Source organism: Chrysoperla carnea, chromosome 2 (genome assembly GCF_905475395.1).
Source record: "Chrysoperla carnea chromosome 2, inChrCarn1.1, whole genome shotgun sequence".
Lineage (NCBI taxonomy): Eukaryota > Metazoa > Arthropoda > Insecta > Neuroptera > Chrysopidae > Chrysoperla > Chrysoperla carnea.
Genome location: NC_058338.1, coordinates 91,502,864 through 91,529,498, shown reverse-complemented (window position 1 = coordinate 91,529,498; position 26,635 = coordinate 91,502,864). Strand labels below are relative to the sequence as shown.

At 27.6% G+C, this 26,635-nt stretch overlaps 1 protein-coding gene across 2 annotated transcripts in view; it reads left to right on the top strand.

The window, feature by feature from the left end:
- Positions 1 to 26,635, top strand: part of LOC123291876 (integrin alpha-PS1) — a 197,583-nt gene that overhangs the window by 150,583 nt on the left and 20,365 nt on the right. For both annotated transcript variants that reach the window (XM_044872312.1, XM_044872310.1), the window contains exon 2: positions 23,735 to 23,862. In XM_044872312.1, coding sequence (XP_044728247.1) covers positions 23,735 to 23,862 — 128 coding nt within the window. The remainder of the gene's footprint in view (positions 1 to 23,734; positions 23,863 to 26,635) is intronic.

Here is a 26,635-nt window from a genome sequence, read left to right as displayed (position 1 = left end):
AGTAAAATTAATGATCCCATTTTTTTTTACCAAACAGAAATGAAAATAAAAATCACTGCAGTAAAATCACCTAAATCAATACATTCAAGACCCACCACATGATGGGGGGTCATTTTACCTATTATAATTATACACACAAAATAGGGATCATTTTAACGTATATAAAGGGGATCATTTTACTCGTAACGACATATTTGAATCAAAATGTGTTGTAATATTATTAAATGTTGACTCTTATGATTTACTTCTGAAGCCAAGAGTTAATCAACCAGTCGGACAAAATAACACAAAAAAAGATAATTTAGTGTACGAAGGTACGAAAGAAACATAGTAACATATCGGGTGCCCTTTCTTTTTTTAACTCCCGAAAAAGAAGAGGTGTTATAAGTTTGACCGCTATAAGTGTCTGTCTGGCTGTGACATCGTAGCGCCTAAACGGATGAACCGATTATGATTTTTTTGTTTCGTTTGAAAGGTAATTTAATGGGAGTGTTGATGATTGAATGAGTGTTCTTAGCTATGTTACAAGTGGAAGTTTAGGGTTCGGTATCCGGAACAGCTAAAAAAATAAACGATATTTCTCATAATCAATTCTGTTTTTAGAAGACTCTAAGGAAAAAGGTAATTTAATTCGTTTCAAGTGCGAATTTAGGGTTCCGAACCCGAAAAATTTCTCGGGGGTTTATAAATTTTATAAATTTTACTTGTTAAATATAGCTTCCCGACCCCTCCACCAACACAAAAGTTTTGATTGAATTTTGTTTTTTCTGAAAAAGTACCTATTCTATTTTAAGCGATATTATCAATTGCTTTTAAAATCATTGAAGATGCTCTATCGATATCTATTAAGTCTCCGTTGAGTATTTCGATTTAAAAAATTGTCTGGGCTAAATATTACATTATTATTTACAGTATGGTATTATAGATAATTGTGGTTTTTTTGAACACATAACAGTGATATAACTAAACAGACAGACACGTGTCAAAATTGAAGTGGATTTATATTATTAAAATATAATATTATTTTTTTATTTTATTTTTGATTAAAACAACAAGAGGAACCATATGGTAGTTAAAAATGCATCATGCATGCATACTATAGAGGTACTTACAACTCACTATTATAGTCTATACACCTATTTATTATTATATAGATAATATTTTTATCTAAATATTTTTATTAAAAATAGTTTAAATGTTTTCTATCTAATAATAGAAAATATAATTGTAGTTTTTATACCATGTATATATGAAATATACATAGTATTATAAGTTTAGTCCCAAGTTTGTAACGCTTAAAAATATTGATGCTACAAAAAAAAAATTGGTATAGGTGTTCATAAAATCACCTAATTAGTCCATTTCCGGTAGTCCGTCCGTCTGTGGACACGATAACTCAAAAACGAAAAAAGATATCGAGCTGAAATTTTTACAGCGTACTCAGGACGTAAAAAGTGAGGTCAAGTTCGTAAATCAGCATCATAGGTCAATTGTTTCTTGGGTCCGTAGGACCCATCTTGTAAGCCGTTAGAGATAGAACAAAAGTATAAATATAAAAAATGTTCCTTATCAAAAATTAAACAACTTTTGTTTGAAACATTTTTCGTAAACATCACTGTTTACCCGTGAGGGCGCAACTAGGTGGAAATTTTATAATATGTACTATACTTGATTATCAGTATTTGTCACATGTTTGTATGTGTAATGTGATAAAGAAATCAACACTGACTATGCATGGTATTTCAACAATTAACTCAGTCAATTGTTTGTTTTCACTTCTTTATTTTTATTTCTTGTATGCAGTTAAACTATTTGAGCAGCATTTCGAGCGGAATGTGATGTGATTGAACGGAATATATAACGCTTTTAGTTCCATCAAGTTATGCGAAAATTAAGATTTGCGTACAGCAATGTACACCTACGTCAATTTTTAGCATATCTGTAGAATAACAAAGAACGGGAGACACCCAGTAGGAACTATATTCCTTTCGTACCGCGGAACATTATAAATGTAGCGCTTACTTTTTTTATTTACAAGATTTTTTTCTGAAATTTTAAGGTATTAATTTTAGAAGTCAAATATTTGTTTGATTCTTTAAAGAATTTCATTTTATAGCTACTTTTACTTTTTTTCTGTATACATTAATTGTAATATTAGTTTAAAAAAGACATACTTCTGATTTAGTAGTCAACCCAATATGTGCGTACATTACGTTCGGTTTGATCAGGATATTTATTATGACAACATAATAAATTTCATTGTACTTACTTTAAATTATCTCTGTTAGCTTTAACTTCTGATAACTTTCACAACTAAATTTTTTTAAAAGATAAAACATAAAATTTTGACAAACAATACAATTTGACAAATTATAAAAATATTTTTTCATTTTCTCAAAATTCATGGCAAGCTGAATCGATTAAACAGTTTTAGTTTCCTTGGCGACCTAGATGAAAATGGTCGGTTTTTGCTATCGTTTTTTTTTTTGTTGCACTTTCTTTGGTTTTACCTCCCAACCAGCAAACAAATCAGAACGATACAAATTTTGAAAAAAAACTATTTTCCTCGTTGTTCCACAATTGTTTGCAATTTACTCGAAAACTATGCATTTTAAAGAAAAAATAGTTCAGCCCAAAGTTATCGGGCATAAAATTCCCGATCGATTTGTATATGTAAACTTTCTCTTACCTTTCATATTTTCTGACAAATCTACATGAATTTACAAATTGTCGTGTTTTTTTAATGGTTTTTTTTTTTTAATTTTACTTAAAAACTGTGCATTTTAGCGGAAAAATACTTTGAATAAAAGTTGTTAAGCATAATATTTCCAACCGATTTTTATATTTTGATTGTTCCCAATCTTTCGCATTTTCGGCATAATTGATATCAAATATAATAGCAAACTTGAATTTGTCAGGAAATTTTGTCAGAAGCAGAAGATCATAGATGAAAATCAGAAATAGGCGAAGATAGATGTCTTGACATTTTGCGAAAGATCCTTTTTTCTTCATTAATACAGTAATCACTTCTACACATATTGTAATAAAATTACCATTTTTTGTATTTTAATAAATATCATTTTAAAGACCTTCCTTCCACTTAAATATTTCGAGCAGGGGTAACATCTAAATTTGAATGAGTCACATTTTGTTGACGTCAATTTGATTAGGGAATAGAGATTCCTAGCGTATGATAATACCAAATGCATATTTTTTGTTACACCTGAAATAAGCTGTCATAAAAGTGCAGTTTATTTTTCATCAACATGACATGTATCGTTTATCTTGTGGTTTTACTCAATTTAAAAGGTAACAACCCCTCTTACCACACGTTATTTATGCGGGAAAACTTCATATATATATTATAAGATCCCATTTTGAATAAAATTATCATATTCAGTACTAAATAACCCGTATATAAACGAATTTTTTTCTAGAGAAATGTGATTTAATTTAATTGAAAAATATCAATTTATATTATATATAGAGAACCGTTGAAAACTACCCTAATTTATCCACCCTCTGTTACACAAGGCTACAAATAATAATAATAATAATAATATAAATAATAACGTATATATTGCTTACATAAATAAAAGTTATAAAAACCAAAATAGGGCATTATTATTATAGATGTGATCATATGTAGGCGTCATTTGGTGACTATACTGTATTATAGAGACTATAGAGACTCAATTGTGTTTGATTAATTTGATTTTGTTATGGCTATTATGGATTGATCAAGTCAATTTTTATGTACGAAATAATGTCTTAATTTTAGGATTATATATCGATGATTTATATCATTCAACTTGGTTTTATTGTGAAATGGGCCATTAAGGGTGCAAAAACATTGTAATCTTATCTAGAAATTAGCTTTATAAATAGTAGAAGAATATATTATAGTTTTCGAAATGTATTAAATTTCGGCGCTTCCACATTAAAATACTACAATATTTTGTATACACTCGATGCAAACAGTGCAGTGATTTTACGTTTACAATCATTTAATTTTACCTATGCCTAATTCCTATGCATTGTTTCACTCAACCGCGAAGCCCAGAAAAATTTTTTTAAATCAAATATTGTTGGATTTGTTCATAAACTCCCATCTAGTTATTGCGCATCCTCATCAAAAACAACTTTTTTACTAATATACAACAACTTGAGTATTGAAACCATTAATTGTGTTAGTTTTTATATTTTTGCTGATAACTCTTTTTTTAATGAAGATTCTAAGGGGTAAGTTTGTGCGCTGATGGCGAATTTTTTTATCATTTTTAGAGTAGGAGGTTGACTTTAAAAATAAAATGTATGCCGGAAAAGATGGTGGTTTTTATGTTGTTTTACCTCGTTTTTCATTTTTTTGAATAGCGCCACTTCTGGCGCCAATATCAACCATTTTCAGAAAATCGTAAAAATAGGCCTTGTAGATTTAGGTCAGTATAACCTAAAAACATCATCCATTGTAAGTTTTGTCAATACTCCGACTTCTGCGCTAGCTTGGAAAAATTCAAATCATGAATAATTTAAGTTTTCGAAGTGAGAATTATTTTCAATTGACCAAATTTCCCTCGTTGTTAGAGTAGACTACGATCAAACTTTTGGCGAATTATTTTATCTCATTTAGATATTATTATTTTTAGATATTTATTATTTTATCGCATATTGAACAAAATGCGTTTGGGGCTACCTTGGACTCTATATTGGGCCTTGAATAAAAATTCAAAATATGGGCGGTAGATTCAGACACCCTTAGTTTAAAAACAAATTTGCGACTTCGTAGCTATCAATAAAAAAATTCTACAACACTTTGAAAATCAAAAAAAGTACGCGAGTTTCACTAAATTGCTATCGATGGTCATATCTTTTTTTCCTCACTTCGGAGAGCAACATGATCCAAAAATTCGCGACGAGCGCACAAAATTACGCCTTAGAAAACTATTTTCAGATATATTTGCAATTTTATTCAAAACGGTCTTGATTTTAACTACCAGGTGAGACTGGCTTATTCTTCAGCCATTGATAATGTTGCCTATGCTTCATACACATTTATTTTTTCGATATAAAATTAATGACACCAAAAATAAAAATTATTTTGCTAGATTGCAAATCGTCACCAATAACAATGAATTGTTCGTACGATAACAATTAAAATAAGAGAAGAGTCGTAACTCTAACCAGAGCTGGGGTTGCGTGGGTGCTATAAATATACGTACAAAGTTTCATTGACTTGTTTTATTCACATCAATAATAATAGAGTTTTAGATGTCAATATATAAAATTATAATTGATGATTTTATATTTGTCACATTGTGAACTGGACTAGTATCGCCTGCCTGCTCTGGGTTGACTCATGCTCATAATCTGTCATGATGAAGACATACTATAGGGCATACAAAAAGATATTTATAAAACCTATATTATTATATTATTATTATACTTTAGATTTTAACAATATACAATTTATTACTTTTATGGAAGTTTTTATATTTTGTAGAATAATTTGTACATAGTGATTCTGTAAAGTTCAGAAGATTAACGATGTACGAGCACCAGCGCGTCTTGAATTTTTTTTATATGAAGTTGAACTAAGTCTAAATTAGTTCTGAAAATTTTAGGGGGAGGGGGTGGTCTGTCTGATTATTAAAATAAATAAATCACTTCAAAAGTAGGCATTTTTAAAATAGGGAATATTCATGAAATTAAAATTTGCTTTATTGGCTGGACATTTCAACTAGACCATTATTTTAGTAATTAATATCTTTTTAATTACTTAAAAATAATTAATAAAAGTACAAATTCAGTGAGAAAAATTCAAAATTTCTAAAATGGGAAATTCAAATTTTAAAACGGGCATAACGTCATAGCATTGGCTTGTCAAATTTGTTGACATACTGTATGGCATTAATTACTTACATTTTGCATCGTATTACCAAGTATTATATTGATTTCTATTATTCTACGGCTTTTTATTAGAAAATTTAATAATAACGAGTGTAAATTCTGTGTTGTAAATTCATTTTTTTTAAATGTAAATTATACATTGAACTGTCATCAATTGACAGATCACGTACGTATAGGTCATCAACAGAGAGCGCCAAAACACTGCGTTTAAATATCTCAAAATTATAATGTATTTTAAATATTTGTTTACACTTAAATACAGCATTTTTAAGTAGTATTTATATTTTTTACTTTCTTATAACGGTGTAAACAATGAATTAAAAAAAAACAAGTCGGTGAAAATTATAAATGAAACTAAATTAAAGTTAAAACCTTAATAAATTATTGAAAACAAAAAACCCGTCGTGTCCGAATAATTAAGGATGTATGTAGTATAATATAAATATTTATTATCTATGGATGTATGAGCACGTGTGGAGACACTTGAAAAAAAAATATTTTCAATTTTGATGGTGAATTATGTTATAACTTGACAACATAAGACAAAAAGTAAGAATAAAATTTTTCGATATCTGAAGTAATTTACAAAATATCGAAAATTGAAAATTTTGTCTAATTATTTAGCTTTCGATATTTCAAAGACCAAGATAGATATTGAAAAATTTTGTTCTTATTTTTCATCTACATTCATTAAGTTATAACTTAACTCATCATCAAAGTTGAAAATAAGGTATAAATAATTTCAACCGAAACCTGCCTTGGAGATCGTACTACCTTAAAACTGAATCTATCTCTATAGTATACCCTAGTGAAGTATACATTAACGAGTTATTTATACACCGTGTTCTGTTATTAACTGCAGAAACCTAACTTTTCAAAATAAGCTCATCAAGAGCAACAAAAAAACTCTTTTCCAAATTTCGATCTGAGCCTTAATTTGGGAGCTACAGGTATGACAAAAATTGATAAATTTGATTATTCATTGGCTGTCATTCGATAACCAGTAACCAATAATAATAAGAAGATATTAGTAAATTTTTTTTAAATAATATTCAACTGAGGTAGGGATTTTTAGAAATTATAACATGATTTGATTCGATTATATTATTTTGCAAAAACATTAAATTATTGTACTGAAACAAACAAACTATGTGACAATGGGTGTGGTTTGCCTGCTTACGTCCAATGATAAATTGTTTACTTATAAGTATTATTATTTTCTCAGAATAATAAAAAACAAAAAATTTATAAAATATTAAATTGTCCCACTTTTTATAATTTAAATATTTTTATTCTATTATTCTGAGAAAAATAATAATAATTATAAGTAAACAATTTATCATTGGACCTAAGCAAACAAACCACACCCATTGACACATAGTTTGTTTGTTTAAGTACAATAATTTAATGTTTTTGCAAAATAATATAATCGAATCAAATCATGTTATAATTTCTAAAAATCCCTACCTCAGTTGAATATTATTTTAAAAAAATTTACTAATATCTTCTTATTATTATTGGTTACTGGTTATCGAATGACAGCCAATGAATAATCAAATTTATCAATTTTTGTCATACCTGTAGCTCCTAAATTAAGGCTCAGATCGAAATTTGGAAAAGAGTTTTTTTGTTGCTCTTGATGAGCTTATTTTGAAAAGTTAGGTTTCTGCAGTTAATAACAGAACACGGTGTATATTTTTATCACAAACTTGAGACGTATATTTATTATTTCAAATTATTATTATTACAATAGTTCCTCAGTTATAAATTTATGTGATTTTTAACCTTTTGCCTGTATATTTTAACATTTTTTATTTTATATAAATACATGATTCAGCGTAAAATTTATTTTTATTTTTTTCACTTTTCTATATTTTTTTTTTATTCTTCTGTAATACCTAAATATTCCACTGGAATACAAAATTATAAAAATATGTTTAAAAAAACATTTTTTTTAATTTATTCCTCAAGGTCTAATTAGTTCGTATTTTACAAGAAAAATTGCAAAGAAATGCAAGTTAAAAAAATTTTAGAAACACTATCTCAATAATTGATCAATATAAAGAATTTATAGCGTATGAGTTACATAAGTTCCATGTTATATTACATTCACGTCCAGCAAGCAACAAAGTAGAAAAAAAAACTCCATGCTCCACAATCCTCGACCATGGTAACATCCCTTAAATTCGAATCTCAAAATGTAATGTTTTCGTTAAAGTATTTCAATGAAAATCAGTCCCATATTTTCAACTTTTACTCTCTTGCAAACAGTTAAAGCAGACGCGGATACAGAGGAAAAGTGGGAGGAGGGGATAATGGCCTCCATTTTGTGTTTTACTCGAAATTACTGACAATCCCGGATTTACCGAACAAGCAGACAAGACAACAGCTATGGAGAACAAGAATTTTTCGGGGAAAATACCAAGGACAAGGAATTTCTTAGAAAATAAGTCTATAAATCAGGTCATACCATAAAAATGAATGCTCATGATTTACATTTGACCTGATTTTCCCATCGCTTCCACCATATTTGATATGCATAGGTTTTTCAGTTTCACATAAAAAATTTAATTAAAATATATTTTTAGGGACAAACTTTTACTGTCCTCAAAGGTAAAAAATAGTTCTTTTTATGAATCACTCATACAAAATTATTTGTCAAAGCATGAGGCGATCGAATCATCCATGATATTTTAAATTGAGTAGGTTCAGTTTTACAAATAGTAATGTATGTATGACAGTGCAGTAACTTTAAACATCAGAGCTTGCTTCAAATCCAGTAGTTTTGATTTTTTTCAGGCTTGTTTATGATATTGACCCAATAAATAATCCAAGCTTGTAACCTCGAGCTCCAAACACAGTTTTGCCGAAAAAAACCGTGAAAATTTAGGCTTTTTTCTAACTTTGGCGATTGTAACCCTATAGGACTAGTTTTTGAAGTACTTTTTCAGGAAATTTTTAAAATAGACTAAGATACTAAATTTGCTACAATATGAGATTAGAATTGTCTCTGTAAACCCAATAGTTTCCAAAATAATGTCTTTCAAAGTTTATCAACGTAAATGTATACATTAGAGCTTGCGTCAAATCCGGTAGCTATGATTTTTTTGCAGACTTTTTTTTGGTGTTGGCCTAATGAATAATCCAAGTTTCCAAAATTTTCCCAGTTTCGATTTTTGACAAAGTTGCGTTACAATTTTTGACAAAGTTGAGTAATTCATAAAAAAAATTATTTTCTATTTTTTAGTACATTAAAAGCTTGTTTCTAAAAAAGGAAAACGCTGTGACTTATTGCAGGCCGTTCCCCTTGAGAGTACCTCGAGATATGTATACAACAAAATTTTCTTCCTCTCCTGAACGAAATCCTGTGTCTGCGCTTGAGTCAACGCTTGAACTAAAAGTAAATTAATTTTTAATAATGAAAGTAAGAATGTTTGGACAGTGTTCCGAACCATTTCTTCCAAACAATATAATTGTTGATTCATACAAATTTTTACTTAGAATTCATAAAATTGTGTAGGTATAAAAAGCAAATAAAAATAATCTTTTATGATATAAATAATATAATAAATACATTATAAAAATGTTCTCTTAATATCTTTTAGATGATCATTTTCCGTTTTTAATGCCCCCTTTAAAATGTTCTATATCGCATTCGCATAGCAGAGAATAGATAAACGACTACCCTCCTAATGGTGTTTATCGATAAACTATACGATAATGTTTTAAATGGCAGGAAATTCCTACATCAAACTAATAAAGATATCAAGTGAAAAAAATTGTTTATTGTTTAAAAAGAATTGTTCAAAGTTTCTTCTTCATTTGCTCTTTTGATATCACTAAATAAATATAGGTACAAATATAATAAAAACTATTCTAGAGTTGGTTTAGTTTATGTTGGACGTTACAAACCAGGGTTCGAGGATATATATCAATGGATATATATCATGATATATATCCGATATATATCCGGTATATATCACATGAATTTTTATGATATATATCAATACAAAAATGACTTAAAAAAATTTAATATTATTTAGTAATTTTTGGCGTTTGTTACCGTATTTCTACTTCCCAAATTTTCATGGAATTGGAGTAGAGTTAAAACCTCAAATCGTGTCGTGTCAGAAAAGTTCGTTACAAAAGAGTAAGTTTAAGTAAGATTCAGAATCGGAAGATGATCTAGCTTTATCTTCCTTGCAGTCAAACCACGCACAATTATGAAACGACATTATTTTTTTATTTGATAATTAACAGTTTATTACGAATGACTGATGACTGATTTGATAATTAAAAGACTGGTTATACTCTAGAGTTATTATTTGTAATGTTTATTGTTTTGTTGCTTAAGTGTAGGTATGACCATTGACTGATAACAATTTATAAAATTGTGTTTTGTTTTAAAATTGATTATTATTTATAAAAATTTTATTATTTTTAATTGATTTTGCCTGATCTAAAAGAATATTTTATGTTTTGGTTTCATTTGTCTGATTTGAAGCGCCTAAGTAAATAAAACCTTTAAAACATTTTAGTTTTTTTTTAAATATCAAAATTTTGATATATACCGGATATATATCAAAAATATACGATATTTTGATATTTATAATAAATATCGGATATTTTCGAACCCTGTTACAAACAAAGAGAATAAATAATAGTACACATATACATTTGTAATATTATTTATTCTCTTTGTTTGTAAGGTCCAACATAAAATAAACCAACTCTATCTTTGAATGTACAATTAATTGTTTTATTGGTGGGATGTAGTTTTTGGAATCTTCTAGCAGGGTCTCAGTTCGCACCGAAAAAGTGAAAGAATTTATTCGAGATATAAAATAATTTTCCTAATTTTTTTATCTATAAAATCGATTTTCGATAATTTTTAGTATTTTACAAGATGTTGCAATGTTTGTATGTAAGTATGTTCGGATCGAATTTTTCAACTGAATTTTAAAGCAGACATCATCGATTGAGCTGAAATTTTGCATAAACGCTTAGTTTGAATGACAATGCATGGCTGACATCATTCACTCCCATAACTTGGGTATCAAATGAAACGGTTTGCTGAGAAGAATACATAAAACATTTGTAAATCGAATTACAATGCATTTTTATGGTAAACATGACCTACCTTTCCCATCGCTTCCACGATATTTGATATACTTACTTTTTTTAATTTTGAATTATAAATTTAAATAAAAGCAAGTGAAAACAAACAATTGACTGAGTTAATTGTTTAAATACCATTTATAGAAAATGTTGAATATCAACACTTCTTGTATTGTTGTTAATAAATTAGGAAAGTTAAAAAACCCACACAATTTGTTCTGGTTTTCCAAAACTTTCGAAATTTTCGAAAGTATTTTCTTTAATTTTTTTCGTTTTACCAAAATCTCTGACAAAACCACCAGTTGAAGCTAGCTGCAAATTTTCGAACCTGAAATTGACTTTTTGTGTCCTAAGCACGCTATAAATTTCAGATAAATCTTTTCGTTTTTGAGTTATCGTTTTTACAGACGGTGACACGGATATACGGACGGACAAACGAAAATGGGCTAATTAGATGATTTTATGAACACCTATACCAAAATTTTGTTCGTATCATTAATATTTCCAAGCGTTACAAATTTGGAACTAAAATTAGTATACCTTGACATATATTTCATAAGGAATAAATACTTTTTATAGGATAAACTTTTATTGTACTCAAAAGTAGAAAATAATTATATCAATGATTTTCATTCTTGATTTTTTAATTTGAGCGTCTCCAACTTTTACAAATAGCCATGTATGACTAACTCATAGAAACAATTATTTTATACTTTATAGTACCTACAATAAAAAATTTATATGTATTTTCTATTTAAACTTTTTTCTATTCTATTTTTTCTAAAACAAACCGTTTTCGATCTTGGTTAAAATTTATGGTCTCCGACGGTTGGACAACCTCCAAAATTACTTTTCTGATGAAGTTGATAAAATATTAGAAGTATTACCATATTAGAATGAGATACTGAAAGTCATAAACTGTAGCTCAAGGATTTTAAACAAAAATTCTCTAATTTTAGTATCAAATTAGTTTCACTTTATTTATTGTCAAGTCGATAATAACTAAATTGCATTTATTTATTATTTTTTCTTTCAAATTAAAATAACCTTGCAAAAAACTTAAATAAATATATTATCGAATGTAATTGAATTCAATTTAAAATTGATTACATTATGCATGTCCGTAGCCAAGAAAAGTGCATTGCCCCCTTCTCTATGTTGGATCGCCAATTTTGTGTTTTGATACATGTGTGAAAATATCAATTCAAATTTTTTCACCAAAAATTGATCGTTGAAAATTGTACCACAAATCTAAAGATATATGAACACCCAAAGTTTTTTTAATTCATGTGTTCCCCTCTTGTGATAATGATTTGATTACGCTCCTGTAAATTGTGTATATGCACAAATATTTCATTTCCCGTAAAGACCTCGTCTCATTAATTTTAATTCCAACATTGGAATTCTATTATTATTTAAATGCAACAGGTGTCATGACAAAGAATGAAAAATAGACCGGGGGCCTGCTGTATTAATAGGATCATACATTTTTTAAATTTCGCATACCGGCGTCGGGTCTAATACCTTAGATAAGATATTTTATTAAACATATACAATTAGGTATAACGCATTTTTATGCTTTTTTTAAAAATAATTAAATATCATTATTTTCAAATAAATAATGTTTTTTATTTTTAAACCAGTAATGAAATTTATAAATAAATATTAAACGTTTTAATTAAATTAAAAACATTTTTTAATTTAAATAATGTTTACATTAAAATTATGAATTATTAACATATTTTATTTTTTTAAATTAAAAACCTTAGTGTCTGGTTTAAACAACTCAGTTCATTTATGGAATAAAATGATTCCAAATGGACTTTAAATTTGAAAATGTGTAAAATTAGTCTATGAGTTTTCCCACAAAAAACTTCAAAACGTAAAAGAATAGATTTATTATATGACATTTTACAATTATTTAAAAATGCAGTTAATTTGAAGATATTTCCAGGTTTTTTTTTGGCTTTTCCAATTATTAAACTCAATTCAATAGGGTATTCTACTATGTTGGATAAAGTACTTCAAAATGTTGATTTTTTTTGAAATAAAACGCCACCAAAAAAATATATTTCGGCAATTAAATTTTAAACCTTTTTTATTCTCGCAAAAACGCTGTCAGCCATTTTGGTGACGTAATATTAGTAAAAACAACAGTCGTGTATGTAATTATTATATGTATAAATTAAAGAGGTTATATATAACATAGAGACTTAAAAGACCTTTAAAACCTTATTGACCTTTAAAAAAGAGAACGAAAGAAGGGACCGTCTTCCCTCTTGTCTCGCAGCCTATCAAAACGCTATGTTAATATTTTGAATTATTGTTTAAACACGTGCATGCCTCTGTATTTCATAAAGGTAATATTAGACAGACGAAGGCAGCTATACGCGTACTTTTTTTAGGTCTCTCTCTATTACGATAAACCGTTTGGATGCTACATTACGGTTCTATGTTATAACTTCTATGGTATAAATAAAGTTGATGGTAACATAACCTACAATTACTATGAAAGCCATCAACAAATCTTATACATATATTTAAACGAGTAATTCTTGTATATATATTTATATATATATCAACGATCTTGGAAATGGCTCCAACGATTTTCATGAAAATGAGTATTCAGGGTTTTTTTTGGGGCAAAAAGTCGATCTAGCAAGGTTTCATTTTTAAAAAACGTCGTTTTATCCGTTTTTTCATGAAAAACTGAAACCTGCAATGCAAATTATAACTCTTGACATCTATTGGTGTATATCGTAGTTAATGAAATGAAATACATTACCGGGACATTCAAATTGGTATTTGTGTGGAGACATTTTAAACGGTCTTATATTAGTGATAAAATTTGTGTCTTTTTAACTCAAAAATGCCGAGCACAGCTCGGTCATCCAGATATTTAATAATTAAATGCATATTATTTTTAGGTCACATGATATACAGATTAAAAATTACGACTTTTAATTTTAATATAATAAAACAATAATGTGCTTTTATGACTCAAAATCAGGATATTTAAAATATTTCTACATAGATTTTAATTTTTGTCAAATTTCATAATTTATTTTCACTATCGAAAGTACTTTATTAGAATTTTCTATTCAATAAGATTATTTAGTTCGTAAATTATTTTTACACGAGGGAACAACAAAATACGAAGTTCCTCGTATATAAAGCTGCAGTACACACATTTAAATTAAATTACATTATTTATTGAATTTTTTTCTCCATATAATAATAAACAAATAAATAATTTATAATAAATTTACATTTATTTATTTGTTGTAATAATGTAATAATTGTAAAATATAATATTTGTTGTATAAATTAAAATTTTAATTAAATGTTTCTTCAAATGTAAATTGTAAATAAAAATACCTAATATTAATAATAATAATAATATATATATTTATAATTTATTATTTATAAAAAGGTTAAAACTCGATTAGTTTTTATTATTATTATAATATTATTTTTAGTATAGGGTATATATGAGCATTCGTTAGGAAAACTTTTCGGGACTGAATTTTTATACCATGTATATATGAAATATACATAGTATATCAAGTTTCGTCCCAAGTTTGTAACGCTTAAAAATATTGATGCTACGAAAAAAATTTTGGTATAAAATCACCTAATTAGTCCATTTCCGGTTGTCCGTCCGTCTGTGGACTCGATAACTCAAAAACGAAAAAAGATATCGAGCTGAAATTTTTACAGCGTTCTCAGGACGTAAAAAGTGAGGTCGAGTTCGAAAATGAGCATCATAGGTCAATTGGGTCTTGGGCCCGTAGGACCCATCTTGTAAACCGTTAGAGATAGAACAAAAGTTTAACTGTAAAAAATTTTCCTTATAAAAAAATAAACAACTTTTGTTTGAAACATTTTTTCGTAAACATCACTGTTTATTCGTGTGGGGGCCAATTAGGCGGAAATTTTATAGTATGCACTATACTTGAATATCAGTTATGTATGTGTCACATGTATATATATGTGTTATGTGATAAAGAAATCAACACTAACTATGCATGGTATTTCAACAATTAACTCAATCAATTGTTTGTTTTCACTTTTTTTTTTTGTGTATTTAAAAAATAGGGAAGAGGATTATCTACATATAAACTGAATGCGAAATTCTACTAGACAATAGTTTTTCATTTGACTTTTGACAAATATTACCAACTAAATGTAATTCTTATGAAGCTATAACTTTAAGTATGTACAAACACCAAGGCAATTATAAATAAAAAGCTTGATTTTTTTTATATGAAGCTTTATTTAGATTATTTAAATAAATAAATTACTAGTTGGATGATGTTTTCATAGATATCTCCAAAACCAGTCGTAGAAATATGAAAAAAAAAAAAAAAAGTTACCAATTAAAAAATATATATTTTCAATTTTGATGGTGAAATATGTTAAAACTTGACAGTATAAGATGAAAAATAGGAATAAAATTTTTGAATTTCTGGAGTAATTTTAAAAATATTGAAAGTTTTGTTTAATTATTTATCTTTCGATATTTTGAAAACCAAGACAGATATCAAATACTTGTATTCTTCTTTTTCGTGTAAATTCATGAACTTATAACAAAATTCATCATCAATGTTGAAAATAAGGCACAAATCGCTCCTAAATAAAATCATTTTTTACAGAATCTTGGTCGATAATTCAAAAACCATTCATCCGATCGTTAAGTAAACTTGATTTATGTAATTTACCTCCCAATTTCAGGATCCAACTTACCTACAAAACTAAGTTTTATCAAGTTCCGAAAAAAAAACACAACTTATTCCCGATTTTTTCTAATTTTTAAAAGAACTTCTTAAGAAAGTTACGAAAATTGTGGAAAATTTGTAACGAAAAATTTTACCAACGTAAAATTTTTCGTAACGAATGCACTAATATTGCCTATTCTATATTGTATGGTATGACTTTTGATAATTTAATATTTTTCAATATTCATAAATTATTTTAATTTACTTTACAATAATACTTTTATTTTCTATTATTCCCATACATATTAAACTTACCTACCGATACCGATAAACTGTAAAGGTGAAAACAATTGAAATGTTATAAATCAATTAAAGAATAGAAAAAATCTTGGAAATAAACGTGTTTATAATGTTTATAAGCATGGAATCCAATAAAATAGTTCACACAATATGTAACAGGTTATAGAACTCTTGAATATAAGAGAAAGAGTTAATTAGACGAGCCAATTTTTAGAATAAAATAAAAAGATAACTTTTTCGGGAGCCTTTTAGTTTTTAGATACTATTACGTATTTTTTGCCATAATCCTAATACAGTGTGTCGCATTTAAGATGAAGACACACTCATATTTTCGTTATTTATAGAAATATCGACTTGAAATTTTACAATATACATTTCTTGGCTAGCCTTTTGATCGTCTTGTCATTGATCTGCGTCATTGCCACCTCGCAGTATAAATTCTAGCCGAGAATGGATGAACACATTTGTGGCTTCCAATTTTTGCCAAGGAGCGAGAAGAGAATCGTATATTTCCTGGCTCGTAACATCCTCCTTAATGGCTCGAATGGCACTTTCCCGTCTTTTAAATGTTACTTTCCCGTCAGTCCTTCTCCTTGGATGGTAAATTCCGTGGGAAAGACTTATGCAATCAATATGCAGTGAAGCGCATTTCAGAGGTTGAAACTTTAGACCCATCCACTAAGCGGTTGATTCTACTGAATCCAAGAGAATTCTCAAGGATTCAGCCTTTTTTCCGAACTAAATACACTTCCTTAGCATCTTTCTATATGGTTAATCCGCTGCTGACTTAATAAGCAATTTTTCTCATCATTTATCTCGACTAGTAAACTTATATAATGATATTTTGACGAAAAATATTTCAGGCATGCCGAATTTTATATGTAACACGAATAAAATCTAAATAATTACATTGATTATACAAAATAAATAAACAATAGATAATTTTGCAATAAAAATTTGTACATATATTGATAAAGCAATAAATGAATGAATATTTATTAAATATATATATATATATATATATATATATATATATATATATATATATATATATATATATATATATATATATATATATATATATATATATATATATATATATATATATAATTTGTATTTAATAAATGTTTGATATTTAATAATAATGAATTGATAATAATACACTAATTAATTGTAATAAAATATACCGTAAATATATATTAATAATATAATTTAATATGATGCATGATGCTAGATTAGTTAGTTTAGAAATACAGTCAATCATATACACATTTATAATTTAATTAACTTAAATAATGCAAATATACACATTAATAGACAAACATTACTTTATTTATAAATACACTAATGTTCAAAAAATATTGAGACCAATTTAGTAGAAACATAAGCTGTTCATGTAAGTAAATCCCTTTGAAAATTCACTACTGCAATTGCCAACAGAGTGAGAGCCACGTCTCTCAAGTAGATTGACAAGGATAGTAAATGTCGAAGCCTGGTCATAATACGCATGTCTTAATATACAACATAATATCCTGGCGCGTATTTAAAATAAGATTATATCACTTTTAAATAAAATTAAAACAGTATATTTTGAACAAATTACCATTTTACCATTTTTAAAATTTTTTTCCATAGAATTAACAGAAAATTATTTAACAATATTACTCGTTTGAACGTTAAAACAAAATAAAATTTTATTTATTTATTTTAAGCACATGTGAATTTGAAATATAAACACACCATTGAAGCAACTGATTCCGGTTATACGATCATGCGCATTGAATACCAGGCCTTCAAAATGGTGTTTCTCCGTCAGCTGTTTGAATATTGTATTTTCATCTTTGTTAATCTACTCTGTAACGCCAAAATATATATACTTGGTATACACTGGGCTTATCTAATTAAAATATATGATCTAAGGTAAAACCCTTTTGGTCAACTCGTTCAACTTCCCAGATGATGAAAATAACTTTCTATAACTGCAAAAAATTGCAATATTAATTATTTTATTAATAATATTAATAAATAATAATAATGGGGTTTAATTTCCGTTTCACAGGCCACGTCTATAACAGGGGCTATCCACATCATTATTTGTTAATCTTTATTTATTTTATTTTAAACTACATACAATATACAATTAATTTTTTATGATGTGGATGGAGTCGGTTACTTCATTCTTATCCAAGCGACGATGCAAAATTTTGTTGTTAGCATCAATATTTTTAAGCGTTATAAACTTAGGATTAAACTTAGTATACCTTGATAAATTTTATAATATATACATGGTATAAAAAATATATAATATACTTACATCTCGCTAATTATCAATATTTTGATTGCATAGCCAGTAGCTAAATTTATTTATATTCCGGGTAATTAATTATTGGTAATATTTATCAAATTTATTTAATACTGTTATGTACAAATTTTTGATTGGCTTGAAAACTTTTATAATTTTTTAAGTAACGTCTTAAATATTCATTGTTGAAAAAAAAAATTATAATGAAAAGCGGTTTTCCAGATAAGAACAGTTAAAGTACTATCGTGTTCACATCCAGATACTTTTTCTTATTCCACTGTACCTAGATACAAACTATTTTTAAAACATGTTTTTCATCAATTTTCTTCGAAGTTTGTTGTTGTGTATGGTTACATGGCAGCCAAAGGTGCGGAATTCCGCACGGATCGTACTTCATCCCGCGACGTTTTAATTATTTCATATACGGAATACAATTGGGAAATTAGAAAGGATATTTGCCAACAATTTGTTTAAACAATTACATCAATATTTTTTACATTTATGTTTACCAGAAAACATTCATGCATACATACATATTTAATAACATATGATTTTAAATAGTTTAGTTAGTGTATGATATTTCAAATAAAGTAAGTGGTTTGAATATCAAACAACTCAATTGAATTAATAAAACTGTATATGTACTGTAATGTACGTTCTAAAATGCATTTGTACTTAGTACTTAAGTCAGATACAATTTAATTATAATTATTACACGTACAAGAAGAACAATTATCATTATATGTTATGTAACTATCTGCCATCTGGAATTTAGTATTCAAAAGGCTTGCTTAAGGTATTTCGATATTAAAAAAATAAAAATGATTCAAAAAATTTGAAATTTTATTTATCAATTAATCATCCTTTTATGCGTCTCTTGTGAATAATTCATACCGATTCTCTGAACGATTTATGAGAAATTAACTATCAAAGTCATTATTTTTATCAAAAAGGGTACATTTCTCATACACCGTACAAAGAATCGATATGAATTTTTCACAAAAGATCTAAACAAAAGTGATTAATTGATAAATAAAATTTTTTAGTTTCATTTTCATTTCAACTCTTTAAGATATTTTGATACCGTAAACTGAAAATGATACCAAAGATTGTACATTTTATTTACCAATTAATCATCCTTTTATCAATGGCGTAGCGAGGGAGGCAAAGGAGTGTATCATGCTCCGGGCGTTACTCATAAGGGCGCCAAATAGTCCGCAAAACAAAAAATTTCTGAATAATTTTTATTATAATTGATTTCTGGAAAATATATTTTAAATTTAGTGCCTGTGTAATATAATAAATGTTAATTCGTAAATAAAAAAGATTAAAGGAACACTAACAGTCTAAATCAAACTGTAATATTATTCATAATATTCAGTCTTTTCTACTGACAGGACTGATTCGACCTGTATCTGTCAGCACTTTCTTATGGCATCTACGCTGTGTGGCTACATAAATTATCTCCTTTCTTGATTTGTCTGATAAAATAATATGTTAGATATGATCTTGAATCATTAGCGACTGAACTAGTCGAAATTCGAGACAAGTTTTGTGAAGCGGCAATAGAAAAAGCAAAGTCTCTTTATGAAAAATGGGATATTGATGCAACAATATGTGTAACAAGACGCCGCAAAATGCTCAGAGAATTGGCTAGAGATAAATAATAAGTATCTTTTCTAATTCTAGATGATCATATACATTTCAAAATCTAGTCTTGTTTTTTCCAACTACATTTTATGTCTCATATTTAAAGCCTAGCTTGAGTCTATGACTTTATTTATGTATTAATTTGCGAGTATATTTTACATATAATATTATATGGTTTTTTAATGGGAGAGGGTGCTTAAAAGGTATTGTGCACTAGGCGCAAGTTAAGCTTGCTACTCCACTGCCTTTTGTACGTCTTTTGTGAAAAATTCATATCAATTCTCTAAACGTTTTAGGAGAAGTTAACTATCTAAGTCAGTGTTTTTACCAAAAATAAATTTTTCATTTTTATGATAATAATTTTTGACAATATTGTCTCAAAAAAACTACTTTATGGAATATTAAACTGTTTACATAATTCTATTGCTTTTTGTACATTCTGTATGTTTGTGTAATTTTTTAATCAAAAGAGAAGTTGTGACTCCACTTTTTAATATATATCATCATGTCTCGAACTCAGTTCCAATTATTAGTAAGAAGCCACAGAATTCTATAAAAATCTATACAGCCATGAAAGGGAGTCAGAAATACTAGAAACAAAGTTTGATCTTAATATTACTGATGAAGAAATACCCCCAATTTTAAATGATGAGATAGAATTTGTATTGGAAAATTTAAAATTAGAAAGAGCAGCAGGGCCAGATGGAATTACAAATGAACATTTAAAGTTTGCCAAAGATGTGTTATGTGAGCCGCTGAAAATTCTATTTAATAAAATATTAATAACTGGTAAAATTCCTGAAGAATGGCGGTTGACAAAAATTACACTAATTCATAAAAAAGATGAAAAAAATAATATTTGTAATTATAGGCCAATTAGCCTCGCATCAGCTGTTTACAGAGTCTTTAGCAAGGTTATACAAATACGAATTTCTCCAATACTAAATGAATACCAATCTCCAAACCAAGTTGGATTCAGAAAAAATTTTTCAACATTGGACAACATCTTAACTATAAATCAAATTATTGAAAAAACAACAGAGTACCAAAGAACAATATATATGGCCTTTATAGACTTCAATAAAGCATTTGACTCTGTATTTCATAAATATATGATATATGCGTTAAATAACAGCGGATTACACTTCAAATATATAAATCTGATCAAAGAAATGTACACCAATAATAAGATGTATGTAGAAACAGAAATATCAGGACCAACTTTTGAGCAAAATAGAGCTGTGAGACAGGGTGATCCCCTGTCCGCTGATATTTTCAACTGCATCCTAGAAACTATATTCAGACATATGGAATGGGATAGTTATGGATTAAATATAAATGGAGAGTATCTATCCAATCTCAGGTTTGCAGATGATGTAGTAATCTTTGCTGAATCAGCTGAAAAGCTGGAGACTATGTTAATGGAACTAGCTACAGAGATTAAAAAAGCGGGACTATCCATCAATTATAATAAAACTGCAATCATTACCAACGATACACACAGAAAAATATCAATTGAAGGGTATGAATTGAAATACACCGAAGATTACATTTACTTAGGACAGCTAGTTAGTTTCGTCAACAAGGAAACAAAAGAGGTGCAAAGAAGATGTATTACAGCTTGGAAGAAATTCTGGTCCTTAAAAGAAATTTTAAAAGGAAACTTTCATTGGACAATTAAGCAGAAAGTCATGGATACATGCATCTTACCGGTAATGCTCTACGGATGTCAAACTTGGTCTAGGAAAGACACAACAAACACAGCAATAGGAGTGTGTCAAAGAAAAATGGAAAGAGCAATACTAAATATACGACTACGCGATAAAATAACAAACAACAGTATCCGTCGTAAAACAGATCTTAAAGATGCGGTCTTCATGGCAAAAAAACTCAAGTGGTCTTGGGCCGGTCACATTCTAAGAACGCAAGATGACCGATGGACTAAAAAACTAATATATTGGACACCTAATTACTGCAAAAGAAGGCAAGGAAGGCAGAATATAAGATGGATGGACGAATTTAAACGCTATGCTGGTAACGAGTGGACCAGATTTGCAAGGGACAGACATGCGTGGAAAAATGCCATAAAAATCTTGCCAGCAATCTAAAAACATAAAAAATTTAAAATTACTTTTCCTTAAAAATGGAGGAGAGGCCCATACCCACTTAGTGGGTCCAGTGGCTAATTATTATTATTATTATTATTAGTAAGAAATGGTCATTCTATAACAACCGTAGGGTTTAAATTAAATAAGTAATTCTTCTGTATCCATATTATTAATTTAAAATGCTTCTGAGAATCGTAAATTTTGTAAAACATTCACATAATATAATACAAAACAATTTAATTTGAAATCATCCTCATTTTTTTAAATTAAATACAAACATAAATATTTAAAATATTTCCGTTTTAATCGTTCCAGACTTGATTCTATTATTAAGCCAATCCTATATATAGTAAATCATATAAGGAAGACGATAGTGACCTTTTAACAAGAACATTTGACGGATGTTGTCCTTCTTCTAAAAAATTATTATGCAAAATAATTCGTATCATTTTACGCAAAAAACATTTTCCACCGTGCGTTGATTTGAGACGTGTCTCGTATTTTAAAGTAGTGACTTACTCATTAGCTAATTAGCTATTAAACCAGTCATTCCGAAAGTGGAGTATATGACCCCTTGGGATCGACAAGAATCTGTGGTAGTGAAAATAACAATTGTGGATTCGATATCGAAAATAAGAATAGAGGATCTATAAAAATAAATCATTATACAAGCATACAAGCACTGCATAATTAAGGGTCGCGGGGACAAGGGTTAATTGGCAAGTAGTGGGTTAACGAAGGTTAAAAGGTAAAAAAATAGTGATTATGTACTTGTTAACTTAAAAAAAAACTTTTTACAAAAAAAAAAAACTGACTTAAAAACTAGTCCAAAACAATTAATACATACTAAAAAAAAAACTTTTTACACTTAATTTAAATTTAAGACTTCTTCCGTAACTTTAATGATTGGACATTTCAACTAAACCATTATTTTAAAAATTAATTACTTTTTAATTACTTAAAATTAATTAATAAAAGTACAAATTCAGGGCATTTAAATATTTTTAAAACGGAAATTCAAGTTTTTATACGAACGTGATATCATTGTACGGGCTTGTCAAATTTGTTGACATACTGTATGATATTAATTACTTACATTTTATATGGTATTTCATTAAATTATATTATTCTACGACTTTTTATTAGAAAAGTTAATAAAATAACAAGTGTAAATTCTGTGTTGTAAATTCATTTTTTTAAAGTGTAAATTATACATTGAACTGTCACCAATTGACAGATCACGTACTTATACGTCATCAACAAAGAGCGCCAAAAAGCTGCGTTTAAATATCTCAAAATTAAAAATGTATTTTAAATATTTTTGTACACTTAATTACAGCATTTTTAAGAAGTATTTATATTTTTTACTTTGTTATAACGGTGTAAACAATGAATTAAAAATATATAAAAAATACATGAATAAAATAGAAACCTTAATCTTAATTTTGATCATTTTTCAATGTTTTAACATTTATGATTAGTACCTGCTAATAAGGATATTCGGATGCTTAAGAATTTTTACGTCCGTCTATAAAAAGTTCTTATAGACAGGTGTCTTTAAACGTGTAGACATGTAAGAATCATTTCTGAATAATTATTACAAAATATTAAATATTTATTTTTTTTTACAGATTATTAGCTGGTGCTCCATTGGGTAACAATTTACAACCAAATACAAGTCAATCAGGTGCTTTATATAAATGTCCAATAACAGCAAATCCTTTCGATTGTATGCAAGTGATAACAGATGGACGTAAAAGTGAGTTTTTATTATAAAAAAAAAATCATATAATATAAATATTTTATTACAAAAATTAATAATTTTTAATTGAAATTTTCAGTAAACATCAAATAACGTTCTTTTTATAAAAGAATCGAATCAATTGAAATTGTTTATTTTTTTACTGTATTCTGAAAATAATTACATTACGCCATTGTACTCTAAATAAACTTGCCACCACAAAGTTCCAGAAAGCTAGTGTTAAATCAGAAAATTGGGAGATAATGTAAATAATGAGAAAACTTGTTTGCTTGTTACTTAACGATAAAGACATTTTTTGCATTTAAATTGCAATATTTCGAAAACTATATATCCGAAACTGTTCGAAATTTTTAGGCATGTTTTCAATACCTAAATCAAGTAAATTGGAAAGCGGCAAGCATTAATTTTAATTCCCGTGGTAAATTCATCAGTTTTTGTGCTGAATAAAACATAAAAACTGATACGAGAAACTTTCTCTTCATTATAACTCCGTTAATTTTCGTGCAAATGATTTGAAATCTTTTTTCATTTTCAAGGTTTTTATAGTGCTTTAAAAAGTGTATGATATACTTTTAAATACTCTGAATTTCAATTGCCAAAAACTCGAAAAATGTACTTATTATTATCATTACTCTATCGATTCCCAATGTCATTTTCAACATATATTTTTCCACCCCCTGGTTAAATGGAGCTCTCCTCACCATATAACTTTTGTTTCTTGAAGTTTTATCTATTTACCGTTAAATTTTCATGTCAATTGGAGCTATAAGAAATAATTAAGTGACTTAAACCCTTTTACTGGAGTAGTCAAGTTTATCGGAATTTTTCTGGTAATTGATGGTGGAAGCGCAAGTACATTAAACATATCTATTTGTAGCAAAATTTAATGTTAACAGCGCTTCAAACATTTATATTAATATTACATTTATTTACGATCTGTTTATGACATGTTTCTTATAGAAAATTGCGTAACGCGTTTGCTGTTGTTTTACGGCAGATTCAAGCTATTTACAAAAAACTAGGCTTGTCTTTCTACGAACATTTATTTGTGGTTTCTACACAAATGTCGTTTCTCCTTGAATGAATCGCCTTCTATACAATTTTAATCAACTTTAACTCGAAAAATTAAGATAGAATATTTCTCTTAACGTATTCCGGCTGTTTAAGCAAGTACGGTGAATATTCTTTTTTTTTTGCGGTAAATGATAGTTCTCAAAGTTCCTTGATCACAATAAACACAGCCTTTTAGGGCCCCTTGCGTTATTTCATTTTAAATTGTGATTTTTAATACAGTACCTTATGGAAGAACTTGTACAAAAATAAATCGGTGATTGAGCTTCAAAAAAATTTTCATCATGAAGAAAGATTATCACAGATTCTGTTTATGCAAAAAAAACTTTGATTTTTGACGCTTTTACGATATTTTTAGAGCATTTTATTACATTTACGTCATACAAATTGTCTAGTTGACGATTTTTTTAGTTAGACCATTTTATTGCATTTACTTCATACACATTGCCTAGTTGATTAGTGGACTAATCACGTGACGACCGTACTACTTTTAAAAGTTGCTGAAAACGATCGATGAACTTTTGATAAATATCAAAATAAATATTTATGATTCAAAAATAGATAAGTTTAGAATTATTTTGAAAATACAGTAAAATAAATAAACAATATCTAAATCAAAATTCAAATTACTTAAATTACAAATCAATCATACACATTACAATATACTTTAAGTACCATTTACTTATAACTTACTCATTACAACGAAATGACAATTAAAACATGACTAACTAATATATATAATATAAAAATCATAAACAAGTTGACACAACAACAAAAAAAAACAGCCACTGAAACAATTAATTAATAATTTCTTTCAAATAACTTCTATTTTTTTAATCCTGCAATTAGTATAAACTTTACAGTAGTTTTAATACTTATAAGATTTTCAATTAAAATGTAAATTCATAATAGGCATAGAGCTAGGTGTATTATTATACAGGTCATTTCAGAACGGCTGGAAATGTAAGAGGCTGTTGTCTAAATTGTGCTTAAAAAAAAAAAACACCATTAACTTAAAATTTGGAGAAATTGTCCTTAAGGCGTTTCGATACCAAAACGAAAGAGTTACCAAAACACTGAAATTTTGTGTGTCAATGAATGAGTATGTAATACAATATTTAATTGAAATAAAAATGATAAAAATTTTAAATTTTATTTATCAATTAAGGATGTTCCCTCACCAGTAATAGAAAAAAATAAATTAGTAGATAAGGATCCGAATTTTTAGTATGTTGTAGTTAACGATACATATTATTAAATCAAAAAAAAAATTTGGGTATCTTATCGATCAATTAAGAGAGTTTTTATTAATTAAAAAATACACTAAATAACATACCATCCTCATATCATTCTATGTTATTTAGTGTATTTTTAATTAATTAATTACTCTCTTAATTGATCGATAAGATACCCAAATTTTTTTTTTATTTAATAATATGTATCGTTAACTACAACATACTAAAAATTCGGATCCTTATCTACTAATTTATTTTTTTCTATTACTGGCGAGGGAACTTCCTTAAACACTCTTGTATAGGACTTTTGTGAAAAATTCATATCGATTTTCTGTACGGTTTATGAGAAATGTGCCCTTTTTTGGTGAAAAAACTGACTTTGATAGTTAATTTCTCATAAATCGTTCAGAGAATCAATATGAATTTTTCACAAAAGACGTATAAAAGGATGATTAATTGATATA